This window comes from Geotrypetes seraphini, chromosome 12 (genome assembly GCF_902459505.1).
Source record: "Geotrypetes seraphini chromosome 12, aGeoSer1.1, whole genome shotgun sequence".
NCBI lineage: Eukaryota > Metazoa > Chordata > Amphibia > Gymnophiona > Dermophiidae > Geotrypetes > Geotrypetes seraphini.
This window is the reverse complement of record NC_047095.1, coordinates 94924706-94946576: the sequence shown is the minus strand read 5'-3', so window position 1 is coordinate 94946576 and position 21871 is coordinate 94924706. Positions and strand designations below refer to the sequence as shown.

Genomic DNA, 21871 nt, shown 5'->3' with positions numbered 1-21871 from the left:
TAACGGAGAATATCATTTGTTTCTGACAGTAGCAATGTAGAGAGAGCAAACCTCAAGTTAGCTATACTGGGGACGATATTCAGACCATGGAAGTTAGCTGGATTGATTTCTGTGGTTGGTGTTGTTAAATCTGGATATTCAGTGTGGGCCGTTTATAGTGACCAGCATTGAATATCTTGGGATACACTGGGGAAGGGCCTGAGGCTCTGATTGGCCCGGACATCTAAGGCCACGCCTATGGAGAGCCTTTGGACCCTTCCCGATACATCCAGGGAGGGGCTTCAGGCGCTGATTGGCCCAGGTTGTTTAAGACCCCTCCCATGGGCATATCAGGCCCCAGCCTGGGCCAATAAGAGTCTCAGACCCCTCCCTGGTGCATCCCAAGATGCACCAGGGAGTGGAATTCCCATTTTAGATGACGCAGCAGCAGCTGGGAGGAGGTTGTCCACATCCCTCCGGCTCATCTGTTGAGGTAAGGGGGAAGGGGCAGCGGAGACAGGGGAAGGGAGATCACTGCTAAGTGGGGGAGCAGTCGGGTTACGGCAGGGGGCAGTCAAGTTGAGTTGCGGCAGGGTTTAGTGCAACAGGAGAGAGTGGGCATCTCTCCTGCAGGGGGGAGGCGGTCGGGTCAGGTCGCAGCAGGGTTTAGTGCAGCAGGAAAGAGTGAGCATCTCTCCTGCTGTGGTGGTGGGGGACAGTCGGGTCGCAGTGGTTGCGTCGGTGATTCTAGTGCAGCAGGATAGAGTGGATATCTCTCCTGCTGCAGGGGGGTCACGGATGGGATTTTAGGGCAGCAGGAGAGTGTGGTCATCTCTCCCACTGTTGTTGAGTTTTTGTTTTTTACGGCGTTGACAACATTTTTTCTGCGCATGTGCCCATTGCTATCACCAATGAGCACATGCAAATTTAGCGAATCTTTGCTGCTGTTCACTGACCTCATTTGTATGCACGATTTTTAAAGAATGTCTCGAGTTTTTAGATTCGGTATCAAAACTCCTGCATTAGCAGACTGTCGCTTTATAACACTGTTTTTTTTAGAAAAAGTCCATAGTCTGTATTGAGAGAGACATGGGGGAAGCCACTTCTTGCCCTGGATTGGTAGCCAGGTACTAGTGACCCGGATTGGCCACCATGAGGATGGGCTACTGGGGTCAGTAGCATAGAATACTGCTACTTTTTTGATTTTTGCCAGGTACTACGGCTACTGGACTAGATGGACCATTGTTCTGACCCAGGAAGGCTATTCTCATGTTCTGTCCCTAGTAGGCTCAAAATCTAAGTTATGTTTTTGGTGCAATGGAGGGTTAAGTGACTTGGCCAAGGAGCTGCAGTGGGACTCAAATCCAGTTCCCCAGGTTCTCAGCCCACTCCACTAACTACCAGGTTGCAGTGGGAATCAGAAAATACCTAACAATAAAAATAACAGTATATGTTTGTGTTATACGGAATGATAATTGTTTGGGTGAAGGGGTGGGTGGGGGAGAGGAAAATAGATGATTATGAACATGAGAAAGATGAATGTGCTTTTATTGTTTACTATGAGTTGCATTGGTTGTATTGCACTGTTGTAGTTTTGAAAATTAATAAAGAATTATAAAAAAAAAAAAAATCAGTAGAGGTCTCTAGTACTGGGGAGCAGTGGGACATATTTGACCTTCAAAGAAAACAGAAAAGGTGACCAGGTGGTACTCAATATCTTTATTCTATGAAGACTCGACACGTAATCATCACTTACGTGTCGAGTCTTCATAGAATAAAGATATTACCACCTGGTCGCCTTTTCTGTTTTCTTTGAGTATCTGCCTTGATACGGTAGAATTTCCTATTGCTTTGTAACATATTTGGCCTTACTAGGAGTTACACATCCCATCTAAGCCAAACCTAAAGAAATTGAATGAAGACTAGAGCCTGATTATGAGGGAATGGGCAGGTTCCCAGATTAATAACTTGTAAGGGTGGGTTAGGAGAAGGACTGTACACATGATATAGAGAACTCATTTATTTTCTTTAGCTCAGCAATCAGGAGCTAGATGGAATGTCATCTTGTAGATCAGTGTTAGTAGAGGACAGAGTGAGTGGTTGGTCCAGGTGTCTGTCCCCAGGGCAGCTGTCCTAACTCTGGTCTGGGTGCTCATGCAGCACTTCTCTCGCACAGCTGAGGCTTCTCCCTGCAAAGGGAAACCTGAGCCATTAATGGAGAATAAGTGGCTTCTATTTGACCTCTTAGTCCTTGAGCAACTGACTAGCATCAGTGCAACTCTCGGGGCATACATTTAGGATTTCCCTGTCCATCTCCCTTGTATTTCTTGTCAAAAGCTCTACTTATTGTATATATTTATGAATGCTGCTGTGAGGCACCGAGATCCTGATTCAAATCGTGTTTCAAAACCAGCAAATCGGTCAAATATTTAAGTGTACATTAATGTGTGAGAGGATATCTTGCTTTCATAACATATGTTCTCCACTGCCATAACCCTATCTGCCCTCAGCTTTTGTTAAATATATGCCCTCCCTTTTACACAATCGCAAAAGCGTTTTTTAGCACAGGCTCTGCGCTTGCTTGGGAGTGTTGGATCAGTGCAGAGCATTCAGCGCGCCGGCCTGTGCTAGAAATCGCTTTCGCAGTTTTGTAATCCCTGATAATCCCTTTTCATAGTACTCTAATATTTCTCAGGATGCACCGGGAAAGGGAAGGCCGCCATTCTGGGGAGACGGGCCTGATGGCCAGAGGGAGTAAGCATCCCTCTGGTCAGGCTGTGAGAAATATGTACGGGTGGTATCCAGGGGCGCTTGGGGGTGTTAGGGTGGGGGCATGTCTTCATGGAGTGGGCATCCCTCCTGCCGGTGATTTTCCAGGACGGGGGGGGTTCCGATAGGAGGGAGTGGGCATCCCTCCTGCCAGTAATCTTTGGGGGGAGGGGAATTTGCGGCAGGAAGGAGTGGGTATCCCTCCTGCCGGTGATCTTCGGGGAGTGGTCCGGTAAGAGAGAGAGGGAGTCCCTCCTGCCGGTGATCTTCAGGGGGTGGGGTGCTGGTAGGAGGGATTGTGAATCTCTCCTGCCGGGGACATTTGGGGGGGGGGTCGTATCAGCAGGAGGGACCGGGCATCGCTCCTGTCGGCCGACTTCATTGCTGGAGGTTTCCTGCCGCAGCTGTTCGCGGTAGGGAGATTCCCTTACTGTGATTAACTCAGCTGCAACACGATTCTTTAACTATTGCCTGTGACATGGACACTGGTTAGAGAATCGGGGTGGTTAGGTGGGGTTCAGACACAATTCTATATAGGACGCCTGTTGTGATTCTCAAAAACTGCTTAGGTGGCTGCTGAGACTGGAAGTCCTATACAGAATTAGGCCCTGAATATCCAGTAACATTAACAGAATATTCAGAAAGATAATGGTTAATTCTGTGCTTTTGAAAATACCCATTGAAAGCTAATCATACAGCTTTGCCTGGTTAATTTTAGGACAGTTGAACTTAACTGGATAGCATAATCTGTTTAAAGTTAATGGAATATTCATATGATTTATAGAATTAAGTCAGACTGAAAGGTCACTTGGACACACAAAGTCAGAGGCGTGAAGAAAGTACAAGAGGTTTATTCACAGCATGCATGCTGGACCCCTGAGCTCCAAGCTGGCTCAGAAGTGCCGAAACCAGGAAGTTACAGACCAGACTTACACCGACCAAGTTTTGCTCACTCCCTGGCACCGTACCTTCAACCGACCAAAAAAAGGAAAACACTATTGATATGTAATTGTAATGTAACCTGATTTATCTTCCAAAGTTACTATGTCCATTCTGTTATTAAGTCTATACCCTCAATCTGTTTTCTCCAATGTCATGTACCCTCCTGGAAATGTCCAGCTTTCTTCTTATGTAATCCGCTTTGAACCGCAAGGTACAAGCGGAATAAAAATCACTAATGTAATGTAATGTAATGTAATATTTATTCATTTTTCTGGCTATACAACTGAATTCTAGAAAAAGCTTTTCACGTGTTATTTTTCTTAACACTCATTGGTTCTAAGCTCACACTAGCAGGTCACTAGCAGGACACTTATCTAACTCTTACAGTTAAATGTACAGAAGGGCAGGGTACATCATGGCTCAAACTCTTATCTATTTAGCTTACAATGTGGTAAGGTAGGGACATACATTTTAAGCAGATGAAGTCAATAGATTGTACACTTTCTTCAGCTATGTAGACCAGAGCAATATTTTAAACAACAGTTAACCATTTCATGACCCTACAAGACTACTGAAAAAGCTGTGGTAAAGCTAGCAGTAAAAATTATCTGGGTAATTTAAGGGTCTGAATTTTTAAAGTTAAAGATGTCTTTATCTGCCGTCATTTACTATGTTACTAGGGGGCTCATAATTTAAAAAAAACACAAAACAACAACAACCCGTCTAAAAAGTGGTCTAAATGGGTACTTGGACGATCAAAAAGCCTGATTGTCCAAGTACCAAAAACCAAAGCTGGTTTTAGACGTATCTAAAACTAGCTTAGGCCTTTCCCCTGCCTCTAAACCAGGGGTGCCCAATACGTTGATCGCGATCAACTGGTAGATCTCTAAGGCAACGCGAGTCGATCGCGGAGCCCATCCTGGGCTCCGTGATAGACTCGCATTGCCTTCGCAATCTACTGTGCCGATCAGCCTTTCTTCCCCTGACGCCCCCCACCGCCGCCCCAAGCTCTGTCTGCAGAAGTGTTCTCCCCGACATCAATACTGACGTTGGAGAGGAAGTTCTGGGCCAGCTAATCACTGCCTGGCTGGCCCGGAACTTCCTCTCCGTCAGAATTGACATTAGGGAGAAGGCTGCTGGCCTGTTGCAGCGTCGGAAAACAAAGAACTCGGCAACGGCGGTGTCTGCGGTGGCTTGGGGGCCCAGAAGTCGGCGGTGGCTTGGGGGCCTGTTGCCAGACGACAGCTCTGGCAGTGGCTTGGGGAGAAAGAAAGGGGAGACAGAGAAGCAGAACAGGGAGACAGAACGACAAGCAGGGAGGCAGAAAAAAAGAAAGGGGGCAGGGAGACAGAAAGAAAGACAGAGAGAGAAAGAAAGTAAGAAAGGGGCAGGGACGCAGAGGACAGACAGAGAGAAAAAGAAAGAAAGAAAAGGGCAGGGAGAAAAACAGAAAGAAAAAAAGGGGAGGGGGACAGGGAGAGAGGAAGTCAAAACAGGTATAAGTGTCGAAAAAGGGGCTGCTGAGCTGATCGCAGCTGCCACGATCAGCTCAGCGGCCCCAGCAACCTGCCTATCCCCTACCACAATAATCGTGGCAGGAGAAATGGCTCAACCCAGCCCTTGTGCCTAAGGCCCCGCCCACAGGAGGGGCCTAAGACAACTAGGCTAATTCCGGTTGGCCCAGGCACCTAAGGCCCCACCTATGGGCAGGGCTTGAGGCGCTTGGGCCAATCAGACCCTAAGACCCACCATTCTGAGGATGGCGGGCCTGCCAGACGGATGGGCTTGGGACCTGTCCGTCCAACTTTTTTTAAGGTAAAGGGTGGGTGTCAGGGGTGGGTGATGGAGGTGCGGGGTCAGCAGGTGTGGGGGGTTCGGTGGGCATATTCGGTGGGGGGTTTGGGGGCGATCGGGGGGGCTTTGTCGGGGCAGGGATCGTGTCAGGGGAATCGCCGGTCGCTGTGGCAGGAGGGCCTGGGTTTCCTCCTGCCCAATCTGATTTGGGAGGGATCGCGGCAGGAGATGGGGGGGTGGGTTTTGTAACCGGTGTTCTTTTTGACAGACACCGGTTATAGAATACAGCTTTTAGACAAAGGAATGGCCCCTCTTTCGCTTAAAAGCTCTTGTGTTGGGCGTTTGGGACTTAGGCTTTTTTTTTGTTAGTGTAGACGTAGTGGTGGTCTGGGCGTTTAAACAGCTGAACGTAGAGGCTGGCCATTATACAAAAAAACCTCCTTTTGGATGTTTTTTTTGAGAATGAACATTTTCCCTGCTTCTACTTTCAGCATTTAGGGCCTGATTCTCCAAAGTGCGTCCCGATTTTAGGCAGCTGTAGGCGTCTTACAGCTGTCTAATCAGCCAATCGGGATGCACGTTTTTAAAAAAAAAAAAATGCTCCCCAGGCAGGTCTGAAGGTGCCTCCGGGAGCCTAGGGAGACTCGCAAGACGCCTAAGCTCGCCTAAGGGCCTTAGGTGAACCTAGGCGGCTCTACGCGTCTCCCTAGTAGAGGAAGAAACGCTTAAAATGTAGGCCAGCAAAATGCTGGTCTACATTGTAAGTAGACGCGGCCGCTATACTTATTGTGGCAAAGGATCTCTCTGCCGCTATAAATATAGCGGGCCGCGACCCCCTGTCCGATCGCTGGCAGGAGGGTGCCCAATCCCTCCTGCCCGAAGACGCACCCTCCCCCCCCCGACAATATCGATCGCTGGCAGGAGGGTGCCCAATCCCTCCTGCCCGAAGACGCACCCCCCCTGGCGCTAACAACCCCCAAACCTCCACCCCACCAAACTAACCTTTTCTTAAGGCCAGATGGGTCTTGCCCGTCCAGCCGGCAGGCAAGCCTCGTCGAAATGAGGCGGGCCCGCCCGTTCCGGCCCATCCCGCTGAAGCTTAAGGCCTGATTGGCCCAGGCTCAGGAAGGAAGGAAGACAGGAAGGAAGGAAGGACACATTCCCATTGTACAGCAGGGGAGAGTGCATAAAAGCTGTAGCGTATATGGGGGCGGGATCTGGGGTGGACATTGGATAGAGATGGGTGGGGTCTGGCCCAGTGTTGTTCAACCGCCGGTCCACAAGATATGTGTTTTATTTCTGCCTGTCCATTTTTGCCAACTCATTCTCTGCATGTGTATACAGCTCTGGTCCACAGCTGGTCTTGTCTCATAAAAATGGTGTGTACTAGCTGTGTTTCACTTCAAAACTCAGAATGTGATGTATCCTTAACACAGCCCCATAGGTCTTTGTATTCTGTGGAAAATATTATAGCATGACCTCAGATGTGGCCTGGAAACACAGAGCAAGGCAGAAGAAGACAATATCATAGATATGTTTACTTGCAATCCTTGTTTATAACTTTTGGTCACATTGCTCTGAGGAGAAATGGGTGTAAAGAAAGGTAAGTAGTCTCTCTTATGATTCCACTTCCCAAAGGAGATCAAACACTGAAGAGGAATCTGTATCTAACTAACTTTTCCAATGGTCTGAAGCTAGTGATGGTGTTCACAGAAGGTCTATCTATACCAGTGGTCTCAAACTCAAACCTTGTGCAGGGCCACATTTTGGATTTGTCAGTACTTGGAGGGCCTCAGAAAAAATAGTTAATGTCTTATTAAAGAAATGACAATTTTGCATGAGTTAAAACTCCTTATAGTTTATAAATCTTTCCTTTTGTCTAAGTCTTAATAATAATATTGTAATTTATAGCTAAAGAGACATATGATTAAGAAACTGTTTTATTTTACTTTTGTGATTATGATAAACAAACCGAGGGCCTCAAAATAATACCTGGTAGGCTGTGAGTTTGAGACCACTGGTCTATACATATCCCATGACATCCTTTCTTGATACAATCCTTGATACATCCTTTCAGATACAATATAACTATGTTTTCTTTTTTCGACAGGGAATGTGCAGAGGGAGAGGTGCTGTCTGGGAGCAGTCATGACCCTGGTGAGTACACTCTGGCAATAGCCATTCCCTAGGTCTGGAAATTTCTCCCAAAATGCTTCAACCCAGTGTACTTCACGGTATAGTGGTATATAAGAAATAAATTATTATTATTATTATTACTATCTGCAGTAAGGAAGGTTGCTCCAAGATCATTTACACATTTGTCCAAAGATATTTTCTGTGCATAAACCCATTCTTAAGGACTATACCGGTCTATAGGCTAACAGAAAGAAAATTAGCAGGTAAGAACCTAATTTCTCCTTTCATGCCTGTGTGTGTGTGATAGGAGAAGAATACTCTGCTGTAACACCGCTCTATGTAACTCACAGCAAATGTAACTCCATTGCAGATGTAACTTCGCTGTAAAAATAACTTCACAGTAAATGTAGCATCGCTGAAAATGTAGCTTCGCTGTAAATGTACAGTCTCTTCATCTGTTAACCGCATAGAACTTCCATGGTTATGTGGTAAACAAGAATAAAGTTATTATTATTATTACTCCCTGAGATGCTATATGCGTCTCTCTGTCATGGAGTTTGGTGGTCTCTGAGATACTTTACAAATCTCTGATAAAGGATAGCTGCATCTGTAGACACTTTACACAGTTGCATGTGATAGAGGATTGATGCTTCCAAGGTGCTACACATTTGAATATGAGAGGGGATAGTTATCAAGATGCATTCATTCTATATTGCCCATTATTAGCCCCTTAACGCATGTTAAATGACTGTAATGCAAGTTTTGGTGCCATAATCCAATTTTTTTAGGTCAATGCACAGTATGTATTAAATGAGTTGCAAGTGTGTGCAAAATGCCTCATTAGTATATAAAATCAATTACATCCTTAATATAAGCTGTCTCTGAGGCCCCCAAATCACAAACCCCTTTCCAAAGTGCCCACTAATTTAATGGTATAGCTGATTACCACAGAAAGCAATAGCTACATCCCTGAAGGTATAAGTAAACTGTTTGATAACAGTTAATGTGCTTTAAGGTCAACCAGCATTAAGTGTCAGGCAAAAACTCCTTGTCTGCCATACATTAGTATGAAATCTAATGCTAGATATTTAACATGGGATTTAACGTGCATTAAGGGAGGTCATTCTAGAAGAGGGCATCTGGTTGGTAAAGGAAAGCAGGTGCCTTGGTACTTGATTTTAATTGACATTGATTTTAATTGAACTTCTCTGTTCATTTATACATTTGCAGTCATTTATTCAATAATCTTTATGTATCGATTTAATTATTTATAACAATCAGTTTTGTATTATTGCCATTGGGATTGCTTAGTCACTTATCTTGCAATATTTTCACGATGCTACAATAGCTTTGCCTTTGTTTCTTCAGACTGTCATAGAACATTACAGGCAGAAAATGACACAGGAATAAATTTTTCCCCAACCCCGTGGGAACTCATTTTCCCATCCTACCCAGAGAGTTCTTTCTCTGCCCCATTCGTGCAAGCTCTGTCCTCATCTGCACAAGTCTCAAATACTTCAAAATCATGTGACCGAGGTTTGTGCAATTAAGGCAGAGCTTACAGGATTGGGACAGGGACAGTGACAAAACTCAGGGGACGGAACAGGGAAATTGAGTTCCTGCAGGGACAGGCAAAAATTTTTCCCCATGTCATTCTTTAATTACAGGAGTAGATGTTAGTGATTATCCTTGGGGTTCTCAGAGCCCTGTGTGATTTAGAGGGTATGGGACAGAACACTTGGTGGAGCTCCTTTATTATGCTACTAGTTTTTTAGCCTGTTACATTAAGAATAGATGTGTAGACTTAGGCATTTCTTTCTTTCTTTCTGTCTCTCTCCCTGCCCCCTGTCTGTCTGTCTTTCTTTCTGTCTCTCTCACACTGTCTGTCTTTCTTTCTGTCTCTCCCCCCGTCCAGCAGCACCCCTTCCCTGCTCCCCCTGTCCAGCAGTAGCCCTTCTCCCTTACTTTTACCTCTCCCCTATCCAGTAGTACCCCTTCTCCCTTCCCTGCTCCCTGTCCAGCATCCGCTAGGCTGGGCAGCCTCGGGGCTTTTGCTAAGCCGGCCCGTCTCGCATTATCGAGGCTGGCCCGTCTCGCCTAGCAAATGCCCCGCGGCTGCTTAATGAAACCGCGGCTGCTGCCACTGCTGGTCCAGGAGTAAGAAGAAGAGGCATCCCAGCAGCGGCAGCATAGTCAGAAGGCAGAAAGTCAGCTGGCGTCGGAGATCGGGGCAGGAAATCAGCTGAGGCAGGCGCTGCACATGCGTGGTACGGAAACAGGATCACGGATCACGAAGCATGGACACACGGAGATTGAAGTGTGCATGTGCGCTAAGGGTTTTATTATAGTGGATACTAATCTGTTTCCATCATCTCTTTGCAGCGTTACCAAGTGATGATGAGGGAAAGGGGCATGCAGTCCAGACTCATACACTGAGAGAACATGAGAAGGTAAAGCAATAGAATAAATGTATTTGACACTGTATATAGTGGTAGAGGTAGCAGTGATTCCCAGTGAGACATATAAAGGAGGCAGAACATAATGAACATGTGCTTTTACTTGCTGGTTTTGTTCCTAATAATACATAAAGGGTGAGGCAATAAAAGTAACCCTCTAGAGTTTTTTTGCCGTTTTCTCAGCAACCACTTTGACGTTCAGCAAGAAATTTTACATACTTTAATCAGTCATCATATTTATTTTTAATTTTTAAAAAAATTCTTTATTTTCATTTTATACATTTTGACAATACATTAGTCAAAACCAAGAAATAATACAATACTAGTTTTAACATCTTTGAATAAAAAGAAAAATCTAGAAAAACATATACTTCAAATAAGTAATTATGTCTGGAAACATCTTTCCATAAATTCAAAGATACAAAAGTGAACTCAGGAATTAAATATACCGGTTTGTCCTTAAGAGAAGGGAGGAGCACTGTGAATTCACTGAACTTTTACTAATTAAAATATACAAAGGAAAATAAAGATGTGGCTGATTGGGCACTCAAGCTAAACTTCACTGAACTGATACTGAAGTAGGGGATCTCAGGAAATTACTGCACCTTGCTCTCTGGCAGCAATAAACTTTGTCAACTGTTGAGGTTCGAAAAAGACATATCTATTCCCTTGATAGACCATCACACATTTACAGGGGTATCTCAGAATGAACATCACACCCAACTGCAATACCCTAGATCTCAAAATAAGAAACTGTTTTCTTCTCTTTTGGATCGATCGTGACACATCTGGATACATTCTCACTATTTTTGACAAAAATTGAATATCTTAAAATTAAAAAAACAGCTTAAGCATCTAATCTCTGTCCGAATCAATTGCAAATTGTACAAGCAGCGTTGCAGTTACCAATACCTCATTATCTGATCTCTCTAGGAAATTTGTTAAGTCCAAACTATCAGCAGACAAATTCTGCTGTTTAGGGTACTTGGTAAATAGTAAATTTTAGAGAGAGGCGGATAAGAGGATTCCGGAACTTTCAATACTTCTTTTAAAATATTTCTTAAATGTATCTTGCACTGGTATAAGTGGTATGTTTGTAAAATTTGTAATCCGAAGATTACATCTTCTGGTCATGTTCTCCAGCATTTCCACCTTGAAGTTAAGATTTCCACTGTCCCTAACCCAAGTTAAGGTCTGGGACGCCACAGTTTTTACTCTGGCCTCATGTCCATCGACATTTTCCAGGCTGGATAGTCTATTTTTCAAATCCAAATTTTCTGAAATTACTGTAGTATAACGTGCTGTAAGTTGCTGCATTTGAGTCCCCAAAGTGAGTTGCAAATTAGAAATTGCTTCCCAGAGTGTTTCCATATTAAAGACCTTGGGTCTTTGCATGGGTACAAGTTCTAGACCAAGACCCTCTGATGGAAATAAAGTACCTGTAGTCTCAGCAGAAGATGAATTCAGCTTAAGAAAATCCTGAGGGATCCGTTGCTTCAGCTCCTCCGAATGCTCCGGTGACTGAATTGGCTTCTCTACTCCCCCTGCAGAGTCGGACACCACACTCAGCTGGTTGAGAGAGAGAACACTCCGGGTCGTTCTTGCCTCCACCTTCTGCTCTAACGCCCCAGGGTGACTTAGAGAACTCCGCTCCTCTGGAGATAGAGATGCTGCCTCAAGGGAGAGTGCCGATGCTTCAGCTTGCGTGCCTATCACTGCTGATGAAAGCTCTGGCTCATTTGCTCAAGCCCCACGCTGGATATAGGTGTCCATTGGACCCGCTGCTGCCAAAGATTCCTCCGGGAAGACCCGGCATTTAAACTTCCGTTTAACCATTGAAATGGTAAGGTATAATTCCCAGGCAAGTCTGTGGCTTCTCAGCTCCAGCAACCAGCCGCCATCTTGGTCAAGCCACTCCCCTGATCTGGCAGATTTCAGTCATCATACTTATATATTACTATTAAACAACATTTTAAGCAATGTTGATATTACTTACATTTTAATGTTACTACCTAGTAATTTTTGCATGCTAAAGATGTTTGAGCTAAAACACAGTAAAATAAAACAATTCAAACAATACAATTAACAATGTGTCAGAATTTCTGAGTCACTGTGAATGCTCAAAGTGTCCACAGGCCTTCAGTTGCTGTGGGAAGTTCTTAACAGCCTTGTCAATCGATCCCTGCGGCAAACTATCCCAGATCATCTGCGGTGCGTTCAGCGATCATTTGTGGCTTTGGGTGGAGTTTGTGCTTCCCAGACACCTCACTATGATGTCAGTAACAGTAAGCTAATACCCTTTTCCCCCTCAAATAATAATAATAGTATGACGGAGGCAGGAAGGGAGTGGTGAAGGAGGAGAAAGAAGTGGCAGAAAGACTTAACATGTTCTTTTCATCTGTATTTACAAATGAAGACACATCCAACATACCGGAACCTGAGCAAATCTTCAATGGAGATCTAGCAGAAAAATTAACATCCATGGAAGTGAGCCTTTTAGACGTAGGCAGACAGATAGAAAAATTAAAAACTGACAAATCCCTGGGTCTGGACGGAACCCATCCAAGGGTTCTGAGGGAACTAAAGGAGGAAATAGCAGAACTACTGCAGCAAATTTGCAATCTATCCCTGAAAACAGGTGTGATCCCGGAGGACTGGAAGATAGCCAACGTTACGCCCATCTTTAAAAAGGGATCAAGAGGTGACCCGGGAAATTACAGTCTGACCTCGGTTCCGGGGAAAATGGCGGAAGCACTGATAAAAGACAACATCGATGAACATTTTGAAAGAAACAAACTTCTGATAACCAGCCAACATGGATTCTGCAAGGGGAGATCGTGCCTAACGAACTTATTGCACTTCTTCAAAGGAATTAACAAATGGATGGACAGAGGAGACCCCATAGACATCATATATCTAGATTTCTAAAAAGCCTTTGACAAGGTACTCCATGAATGCCTACTTCAGAAACTGAAGAACCATGGGGTGGAAGGAGACATACATAGATAGATCAGAAATTGGTTGGCAGGTAGAAAACAGAGGGTAGGTGTGAAGGGCCACTACTCGGACTGGAGGAGGGTCATGAGTGGTGTTCCACAGGGCTCAGTGCTCGGACTGCTGCTATTTAATGTATTTATAAATGATCTAGAAGCAGGGACGAAGTGCGAGATAATAAAATTTGCGGATGACACCAAACTATTCAGTGGAGCTCGGACTAAAGAGGACTGCGAAGAATTACAAAGGGATCTGAACAAACTAGGAGAATGGGCGATGAGATGGCAGATGAAGTTCAAAGTTGAGAAACGTTGAGTAAAGTACTACATGTGGGAAGCAGAAACCCGAGGTACAGCTATATGATGGGAGGAATGTTAATGAATGAGAGTACCCAAGAAAGGGACTTGGGGGTAATGGTGGACACGACAATGAAGCCGACGCCACAGTGCGCTATGGCTGCTAAGAGAGCGAATAGAATGCTAGGTATAATCAAGAAGGGTATTACAACCAGAACGAAAGAAGTTATCCTGCCGTTGTATTGGGCGATGGTGCGTCTATATCTGGAGTACTGTGTCCAGTATTGGTCGCCGTACCTAAAGAAGGATATGGCGATACTCGAGAGGGTTCAGAGGAGAGCGACACGTCTGATAAAAGGTTTGGAAAACCTTTCATACGCTGAGAGATTGGAGAAACTGGGACTCTTTTCCCTGGAGAAGAGGAGACTTAGAGGGGATATGATAGAGACTTACAAGATCATGAAGGGCATAGAGAGGGACAGATTCTTCAAACTTTTGAAAAATAAAAGAACAAGAGGGCATTCGGAAAAGTTGAAAGGGGACAGATTCAAAACGAACGCTAGGAAGCAACGTGTGGTGACATCTGGAATGCGCTTCCAGAGGGCGTAATAGGGCAGAGTATGGTACTGGGGTTCAAGAAAGGATTGGACAATTTCCTGTTGGAAAAGGGGATAGAGGGATATAGATAGAGGATTACTGCACAGGTCCTGGACCTGTTGGGCCACTGCGTGAGCGGACTGCTGGGCATGATGGACCTCAGGTCTGACCCAGCGGAGGCATTGCTTATGTTCTTATGACAGTACAGACATTTTTGAATGCACAAAAATTTCTGGGTGTTTACACAAAAAAGTCTGTAACTTCACTGTGTTTATAATTTCATGCCATTTGGCAAATAAACGTAGATTGCAACACCAAAGAAAGCTGTAAAATTTCATATTCTAATTCTAATCAGTTGCTGAGGAAAACAGCAAAAAACAAACTCTAAGAGGGTTACCTTTTTTGCCTCACCCTGTATATATTTTTAACATTCTACCCACACCAAACTTTTGGACATTTATGCAAGGGAGAGTTAATAAGGTGGAATTTGACAGTTGTGATACTGTACTTAAATTCACTTTATTTAACTTCCCCTTATTTATATGAATATTCTTACCAAAACCTTTTCAGTTTAGAATGTCTTTATTTACTTGTATCCCACTTTTCCACACCAGATTGCCCAAGGCAGCATATATCAAATGCAACAAGGAAGTTTTGTCTTCTCTGTACTGAAGACAACCAGCTCATTCGGGGGGGGGGGGGGGGAATTTGAAATAAGATCCTGACTTTTTTTAGTAGTAGCTCAGGGTGATTTTTGTTCTAGTAGGTTCATTCCTGGTCCTGGAGGGGCTCACAGTCTAAGCTTGTGCCTTAAGCAGTGGAAGGATAAGTGACTTGCCCAAGATCATAGGAAATGTCCTTGGGATTTGAACTCTGACTTCACTGGTTCTGAGCCTACTGCTCTAACCACTAGGCTACTCTTCCACTCCTGTTATCCTAAGAACATACTTATGTGCATGTACAGTGCCCCCTCCCCTGTCAGGCTTCACCCAGCCCCCCTCCCTGCAAGGCACTGCTCAAAGCCCTTTTCCCTCCCAGACTTTCCACCCTGCCCCCCCCTGCCCTGTACGTCTGTCTGTCCTACTTCCTCTGCCACTGGAATCCCTGGTGGTCCAGAGGTACAGCGGGCAGGAGCAAGCTTTCCGTGCTCCTGCCCCACTGCTGACCCGATTGGTCAGTCGCTGCCGTAGCTGCCCCAAATTCTGGCTTCTTCAGCTGCTGGCTCCTGCTCGACGCTGAGTGGCTTCCTGACTGGCTCCTGAGAATTCTCATGAGAATTCACAGAGCCAGTCAAGAAGCCACTCAGCACCAAGCAGGAACGCCAAAGCGTGCTTCTGCTCAGTGCCGCTCAGCGGCTGAAGAAGCCAAAACTCAGAGCAGCCATGGCAGCGACTATCTGACCAGGTTAGCAGCAGGGCAGGAATGTGGAAAGCTTGCTCCTGCCCGCTGCACCTCTGGACCACTAGGGATTCCAGCGGCAGAGGAGGTAGGACGGACAGGGTGCAGATTTCATAATTTAGATTATCGACATATAAGACACACCCCTTATTTTAAGTTTATTTTGAGGGGAAAAAAGTGCATCCTATACGCTGGGAAATACAGTAAGTAGTTGCCTTACTGGGATAGATCAAAAGTCCATGAAGCCTAGTTTCCAGTTTCTGACAGTGGCCAATCCAGGTCCAAGTATCCGTCAAAATTCTAAAAGAGTAAAACATGCAGCTCGAGTAAAACATGCTGCTCAGTCCGTCTTAATAATGGACTTTTCTTTTAGGAACTTATCCAAAACTTTTTTAAAGTCTGCTGAGCTAACTGCTTTTACCACATTCTCTGGCAACAAATTCCAGAGAGTTTAGTTATATGTTGCATGAAGAAATATTTTCTCCAATTTGTTTAAAAAAATGACTAGTTAGTAACTTCATTGCATGCCTCCTAGTCTGTATTTTTTGAAAAAATAAACAAGCAATTCACATCTACCTGTTCCACTGACCTCTATCACATCTCCCCGCAGCCATCTCTTTTCCAAGCTGAAGAGCCCTAGCCTCTGTAACCTTTCCTCTTTCCTACATGCATCACTTTGCACTTGCTCACATTAAATGTCATCTGCCATTTGGATGCCAAATCTTGTACTATCCTTTTGCGATTTTTCAAATTCCTCTTGTGATAAAAACTTGGAATAACTTTTGTGTCATCAGCAAATTTAGGAGCTCTTTTTCTTAAGTTTAACACTCAGTAAATTGGTGCTAAGAAGTTTGTTTTATACATATAGGCTTCTTAGCATTAGCATGTGTTAAGCTTTAGTAAAGGGACTCCTTGATCATCTCACTTGTTCCCATTTCTAGATCATTTATAAATAAGTTAAAAAGCAGTGGTCCCAGCACAGACCCCTGGAAGCCCCCAATATCTACCCTTGTCCATTGAGAATACTGACCATTTAGCACTATTCTGTTTTCTATCTTTTAACCAGTTCTTAATCCACAATAGAACATCATCTCCTATACTATGACTTTCTAATTTTCTCAGGAGTCATTCATAATGTACTTTGTCAAATGCCTTCTGAAAATCCAAATACATAGTATCAACTGGCTCACCTTTATCTGCATATTGCTTATTTACCTCTTCAAAGAAATGTAGCAGCTTGGTAAAGCAAAATTTCCTTTGGCTAAATTAATGTTGACTTTGTCTCATTAATCCATGCCTATGTGTATTCTCAGTAATTTTGTTCTTTATAATAGTCTACCATTTTGCCTGGCTCCAGTGTTAGGCTTGCCAATCTCTAATTTCCTGGGTTACCTGTGGAGCCTTTTTAAAAATTGGTATTACATTACCCATCTTCCAATCTTCAGTACCACTCTTGATTTTAGAGCTATTATTATTTTGGTACACTTTTTAGCTCTGGGATGTATACCATCTAGCCTGGATGATTTGCCACTCTTTGCTTTGTCAAATTGCTCCATTACATCTTCCAGGTTTACAAAGATTTCTTTCAATTCCTCCAACGCATCACCATTAAATACCATTTCTGGCATGTGTATTTTCCCCACATCATTTTTGGTGAAGATCTAAGCAAAGAATTCATATACTATCTCCACTATGGCCTTGTCTTCCCCTTTTATCCCTCGGTTATCTAGTGGTCCAACTAATTCTGTTACTAGCTTCTAACGTACCTAAAAAATGTTATGTATTTTTTTGCCTCCGATGCGATCTTCTTTTCAAAGTCTCTTTTTGCTTTCCTTATAAGCACTTTGCATTTGACTTGCCATTCTTTATGCTGTTTCTATTACCTTCATTTTCTGAAGAATGTTCTTTTAGTTGTTAGCCTCCTTCACCTCACTTTTAACCATCCCACTATCGTTTGTCATTTGGCCTTCCTTCTGCTTTTAATACAAGGCATACATGTGGCCTGAGCTTCCACAATAACATTTTTGAACAACATCCATGCTTGATATAAAATGTTGATATAAAATGTTGACCTTTGCAGCTGCTTCTTCAGATTCTGTGTTTTTTTACCATTTTGATCTTGCCTACCTCTGGAATTTCTCTTGTTTTCCATATCATTCTTGAAATACTTATCACAGTTCTGCAGCAAAGATCTTGGCAGTGTTGACTGAAGTGAAAGAATTTCCCTCTTTAGTGTTATACATCCCATGAAATATTCAGTTCTTTCTTAAAAAATGTTCACATATCGATGTCAGATCTTTTTTTTTATTTGTCTCTGGAAAAGAAAGTGATGTAATTGCTGGTAAGCAACAAACTTTTCCTTGATTTACTCATGAAACAAAAGATATCCACAAAAATGTGTATTCTACCTGAGGAATAAATACCCAAAGCTGAAAGTGGCATATCTGGAGGAGTGGTTAGGGTAGGATGTAGGCCAACCTAGACTTAGTCGTCCTGCAGGGATAATCAAAAGTTTTACTAGACATCCTGGACGAAACTTAAACGTTGTGAGTTAGACGATGTAAAAACAGGTATAAGTGCCAAAAAGGTATCCAAAATGACCAGATAACCACTGCAGAGACAAAGTAAAGACCCCCACACACTCCCATAGTGTTCTCTGACTTCCTCACACCTCCACAAAGATCAGAATAAAAAAGTACATACCTATCTCCAGAACATCAACACCTGCTATAGGAAGCTTAGTAGAGTTGCATATAGGTGTCTTAAATAGCCTGGGGGTGGGCTAGTGAACCATAGAGAGGAGGACCCAGGCCCATTAGCCACTCTAACCACTACATTTATGATGGAACACGTGCACCCACCAAAACCCCCCAAAAGCCTACTCTACTGCCATATAGGTGACGCCTGCAGCAATAAGGGCTATTAGGGTTGTAGACAGGTGGGTATAGTGGGTTTTAGGGGGCTCACCATAACCTATAAGGGAGTTCTGGTGAGATGTTTATCTGGCACCCTTTCTGTGAAGTTCACAGCAGTGCCCTGTAAGGTGCCCCACTGCTCCGTTACCATGTCTGGGTGGCCAGTCCATTACAAGATTAGCCCCTCCCATGACCAAATGATCTTGTTCTGGACATTTGGGACTTAGACGAAAGTTTGTTCGAAAATGTGGTATAAAGATGGACGAACAATAGCCTGGATGTCCAGATAGATGATTTTCAGAGAGAAAAAAAAATTCTAGACATATTTTTCAAAAATGGGCATTTTCCCACTGTTGACTTAGGCGTCTAGCGCCATCCATACTTAGATATATGTTTTGATTATGCCCCTCTACGTCTGTGTGGAAGAGGTGCTGGGGGAAGGAAGAAAATCCCATACTCTTGTGGCCCCCTCCAATCTCTGACTTCATGAATTCTCCCCTAAGTCCACATTATTTAACCCTCTCTCCCTCTCTTTTGACCACCTCTCTCCACACTCTACTCCCACATTCACTCATCCCCCAACTGTACTCCCTCTTCTACTTAACCCCACATTCTCTGTGGACCTTATGGCTCCCTCTGCTCGCCCTGGCCCCTTATGGACAACATATCTCCTTCTCATCACTCACCCAGCCCCTCAGACTCCATGCTCCCTTTTCCCCAGGTAGTGAACTCTTCCGGCTTCTCCCCACTCATCTATACTCTAAGCACTTCATGGCACTCTTTTCATCTTCTTCCCTTTGGACCTCATAATACTCTTATGCCATCATGGTTCTCTTTCCATACATCACCCCCCCCCCCTCAAGATCTTAGAGCTCTCACCCCCCAGTCTCCAGTGATCTTCTAGCTCCACAGCCCACCCTGATAAAATCAATAGGAGGATATTTTTTTCCACTCAGAGAATAGTTAAGCTCTGGAACGTGTTGCCAGAAGATGTAGTAAGAACGGATAGCGTAGTTGGTTTTAAGGAAGGTTTGGACAAGTTCCTGGAGGAAAAGTCCATAGTCTGTTATTGAGAAAGACATGGGGAAGCCATTGCTTGCCCTGTATTGGTAACATGGAATATTGCTACACCTTGGTTTTGGCCAGGTACTAGTGACCTGGATTGGCCACCGTGAGAACGGGCTACTGGGCTTGATGGACCATTGGTCTGACCCAGTAAGGCTAATTTTATGTTCTTATGTTAACCTAAATTGGGTTGGTCCCTGTCCACCCAGGCCCACCTGTGCTGCACCACTGCTGCACCGCTGCTGCAGATATTACTCATTCAGGCCTGATTCTATAAACAGGTGTTTATAGAATTGCGCCTAGCAATGCCTAACGTAGACTTAGACACACCCTATTTATGCCAGGGTTTTCCGGCCTAAATACCAGCATCTAAGTCCAAAACAGGCATCTACATGCCAAACACGCCCACGAGTTGCCCCTCTTCTCACACCTACTTTCTGGTATTTGCCTTGGACTAGAAGCCTATCTGAAAGTAGTAGATGCCTACATTCCAATTAAGTCTAATTTAAGCTAATTATGAGGTGCTAATTGCTTGTTATTGGCGCTGATTAAGCTTTTTAAATGTTAGGCACCTAGATTGGCTAGGCGCTCCAATCTAGGAACTTACTTTATGCGTCTTTTATAGAATCTGGGCCTCATTGTTCACTTCTGCACCAGATAGTAGCTCACAGGTTGCTGTGAAAACTATCTTTATCCTCCCTCCTAGAACCAGACCTGCCCTCTCAGCAGTAGTGCAGTCATTGACATTGCTAGCAGGGATCTCCAAGATCCACCAGCAGAAGACATTCTCTGCAAAGTCTTCTCGGCCATTTGAGCAGCATGAAGTCGGCAGCAGCTTTCAGCCACTGACGTTGGTACTCACTGCACATGCTCAGTTTGTGCTTGGGGGTTCTGGAGTTGGCAGCTGGAAGCATGCCACAAACTTCCCCACTGCTCAGAGGGTCTAGGGGGCTCCACAGAGGATGCCTTCAGGTATTTCTAATGTGAGAGGGGTGCAGTGGAGAGTCATGCGTTGCTCCCTCAGAAATTGGCTTCACCTCTGACCTGCAGTCTACTGTTTTAGTGTGGATATGGAAGTATGGGGTGAGAGCTCATATAAATCATGAACTTCTATTTATGTTGTGAGAGAGGGATTCCATTTATTTATGAATTCAAGACAAGCAATCCTGATTCTCAGGAAAGCCCTGTGTCGGGAACATTGTACACATTCTATTAATAATTATTAGAATACACTGGATACATCTAGTGGCCATTCTAGAAGCCAAGAATCACAAATAGTGTGAGACTGCTCTGTAAAAGCTGTACTGATGTTAAATCCATCAACAGCAAAGAGACTAATGGATCGTAATTGCACACTTCGTCTCATTTTTATGCCAGATGGTAGGAATTTAAATTGAAGAAAAAATCCCCTTGAGCAATGTCTTGAGACACAGTGATGCTTAAAGTGGAGCAACTCAGACAAAGGGAGAAAGTGAATACAGTACGCAATGCACAGGGCAGTTTGATCTATAGCCCAGGGACAGAGAATGAGTCACTAAGTGATGCAAAGAAAATGTCTGCCAAGAGGCTAAATGCAAAGAGACACAAGGGAGGAAGGAGAGGTTAAACAGCCTACAGAAAAAAGTTGATATGGAATTTAGCATGGTGAGGAATCATTCAGAGTGGACAATGCTGTAGAGAGAACACCAAGCAGACCCTGCAGAGTATATGTAGCAGCTGTACCACTGCTTCCCTGCTAATGGAAAAGATAGAGAGGATACAGTTTGTTGTATTGAGAGCCCAAGATACACAAGGCCGATAGTGAACAGCACAGAAATAGCTGTTTGTGTTTTGGCTCAAAGAAACAGAGAGACCTTTGGATCTGTATGTGGACAGCAGGGGCTGGATTCACAAAGTAAACCGATCGTGTACCGATCGGTTTGTGACCACTTTGCAACTTGTTTTCCCTCCGGTCTGATTCACTTACCTCTCTGCCGACCATCTGATCCGTGCATGCAAATGAGGGCAGGGACGCGATTCACTAAGCAAAACCCTGCAACACCGACTGGGCTGGCCGATCACAAACAAGCGATTGCTGAGGACCAGTCGCTCAAACCCTTTCCGGCTGCCCTGCCGCCCTGCTCTCTGCCCTGTCAGCCCCGATCTCCTGCTGCCCTGAATGCCTCCTGCTCCCCGGATCTCCTATGTGCCCTAACCGCAGCCTGCCCTGAACGTCTCCTGCAGCCCCGACTCTCCCACTGCCCCGGATCTCCTGTCTGCCCCAACTGCCGCCTGCCCCGAATGCCTCTTGTTGCTCCAAGTCTCCCGCTGCACCGGATCTCCTGCCTGCCCCAACCACCGCCTGCCCTGAACGCCTCCTGCTGCCCCAGATCTCCTGCCTGCTCCAGCCGCCGCCTGGCCATAGTGCAAGCCCGTGGTTTTAATCCGCAGGCTTAAGCGGGTTAAAACCATGGGCTCCAGTTAAAAACAGAAAAAAAAAATCTCTGCCAGCCCAGATGGTCTGCGCATGCACTGGGATCACTCTAGAGCG

The 21871-nt window shown here is 44.6% G+C and overlaps 1 protein-coding gene across 1 annotated transcript in view; it reads left to right on the top strand.

The window, feature by feature from the left end:
- The window catches only part of PDE4DIP (phosphodiesterase 4D interacting protein), a 533445-nt gene that overhangs the window by 43001 nt on the left and 468573 nt on the right, over nt 1-21871 (top strand). Inside the window, exons 2-3 of the mRNA XM_033916500.1 lie at nt 7595-7641; nt 10003-10070. Coding sequence (XP_033772391.1) covers nt 7595-7641; nt 10003-10070 — 115 coding nt within the window. The remainder of the gene's footprint in view (nt 1-7594; nt 7642-10002; nt 10071-21871) is intronic.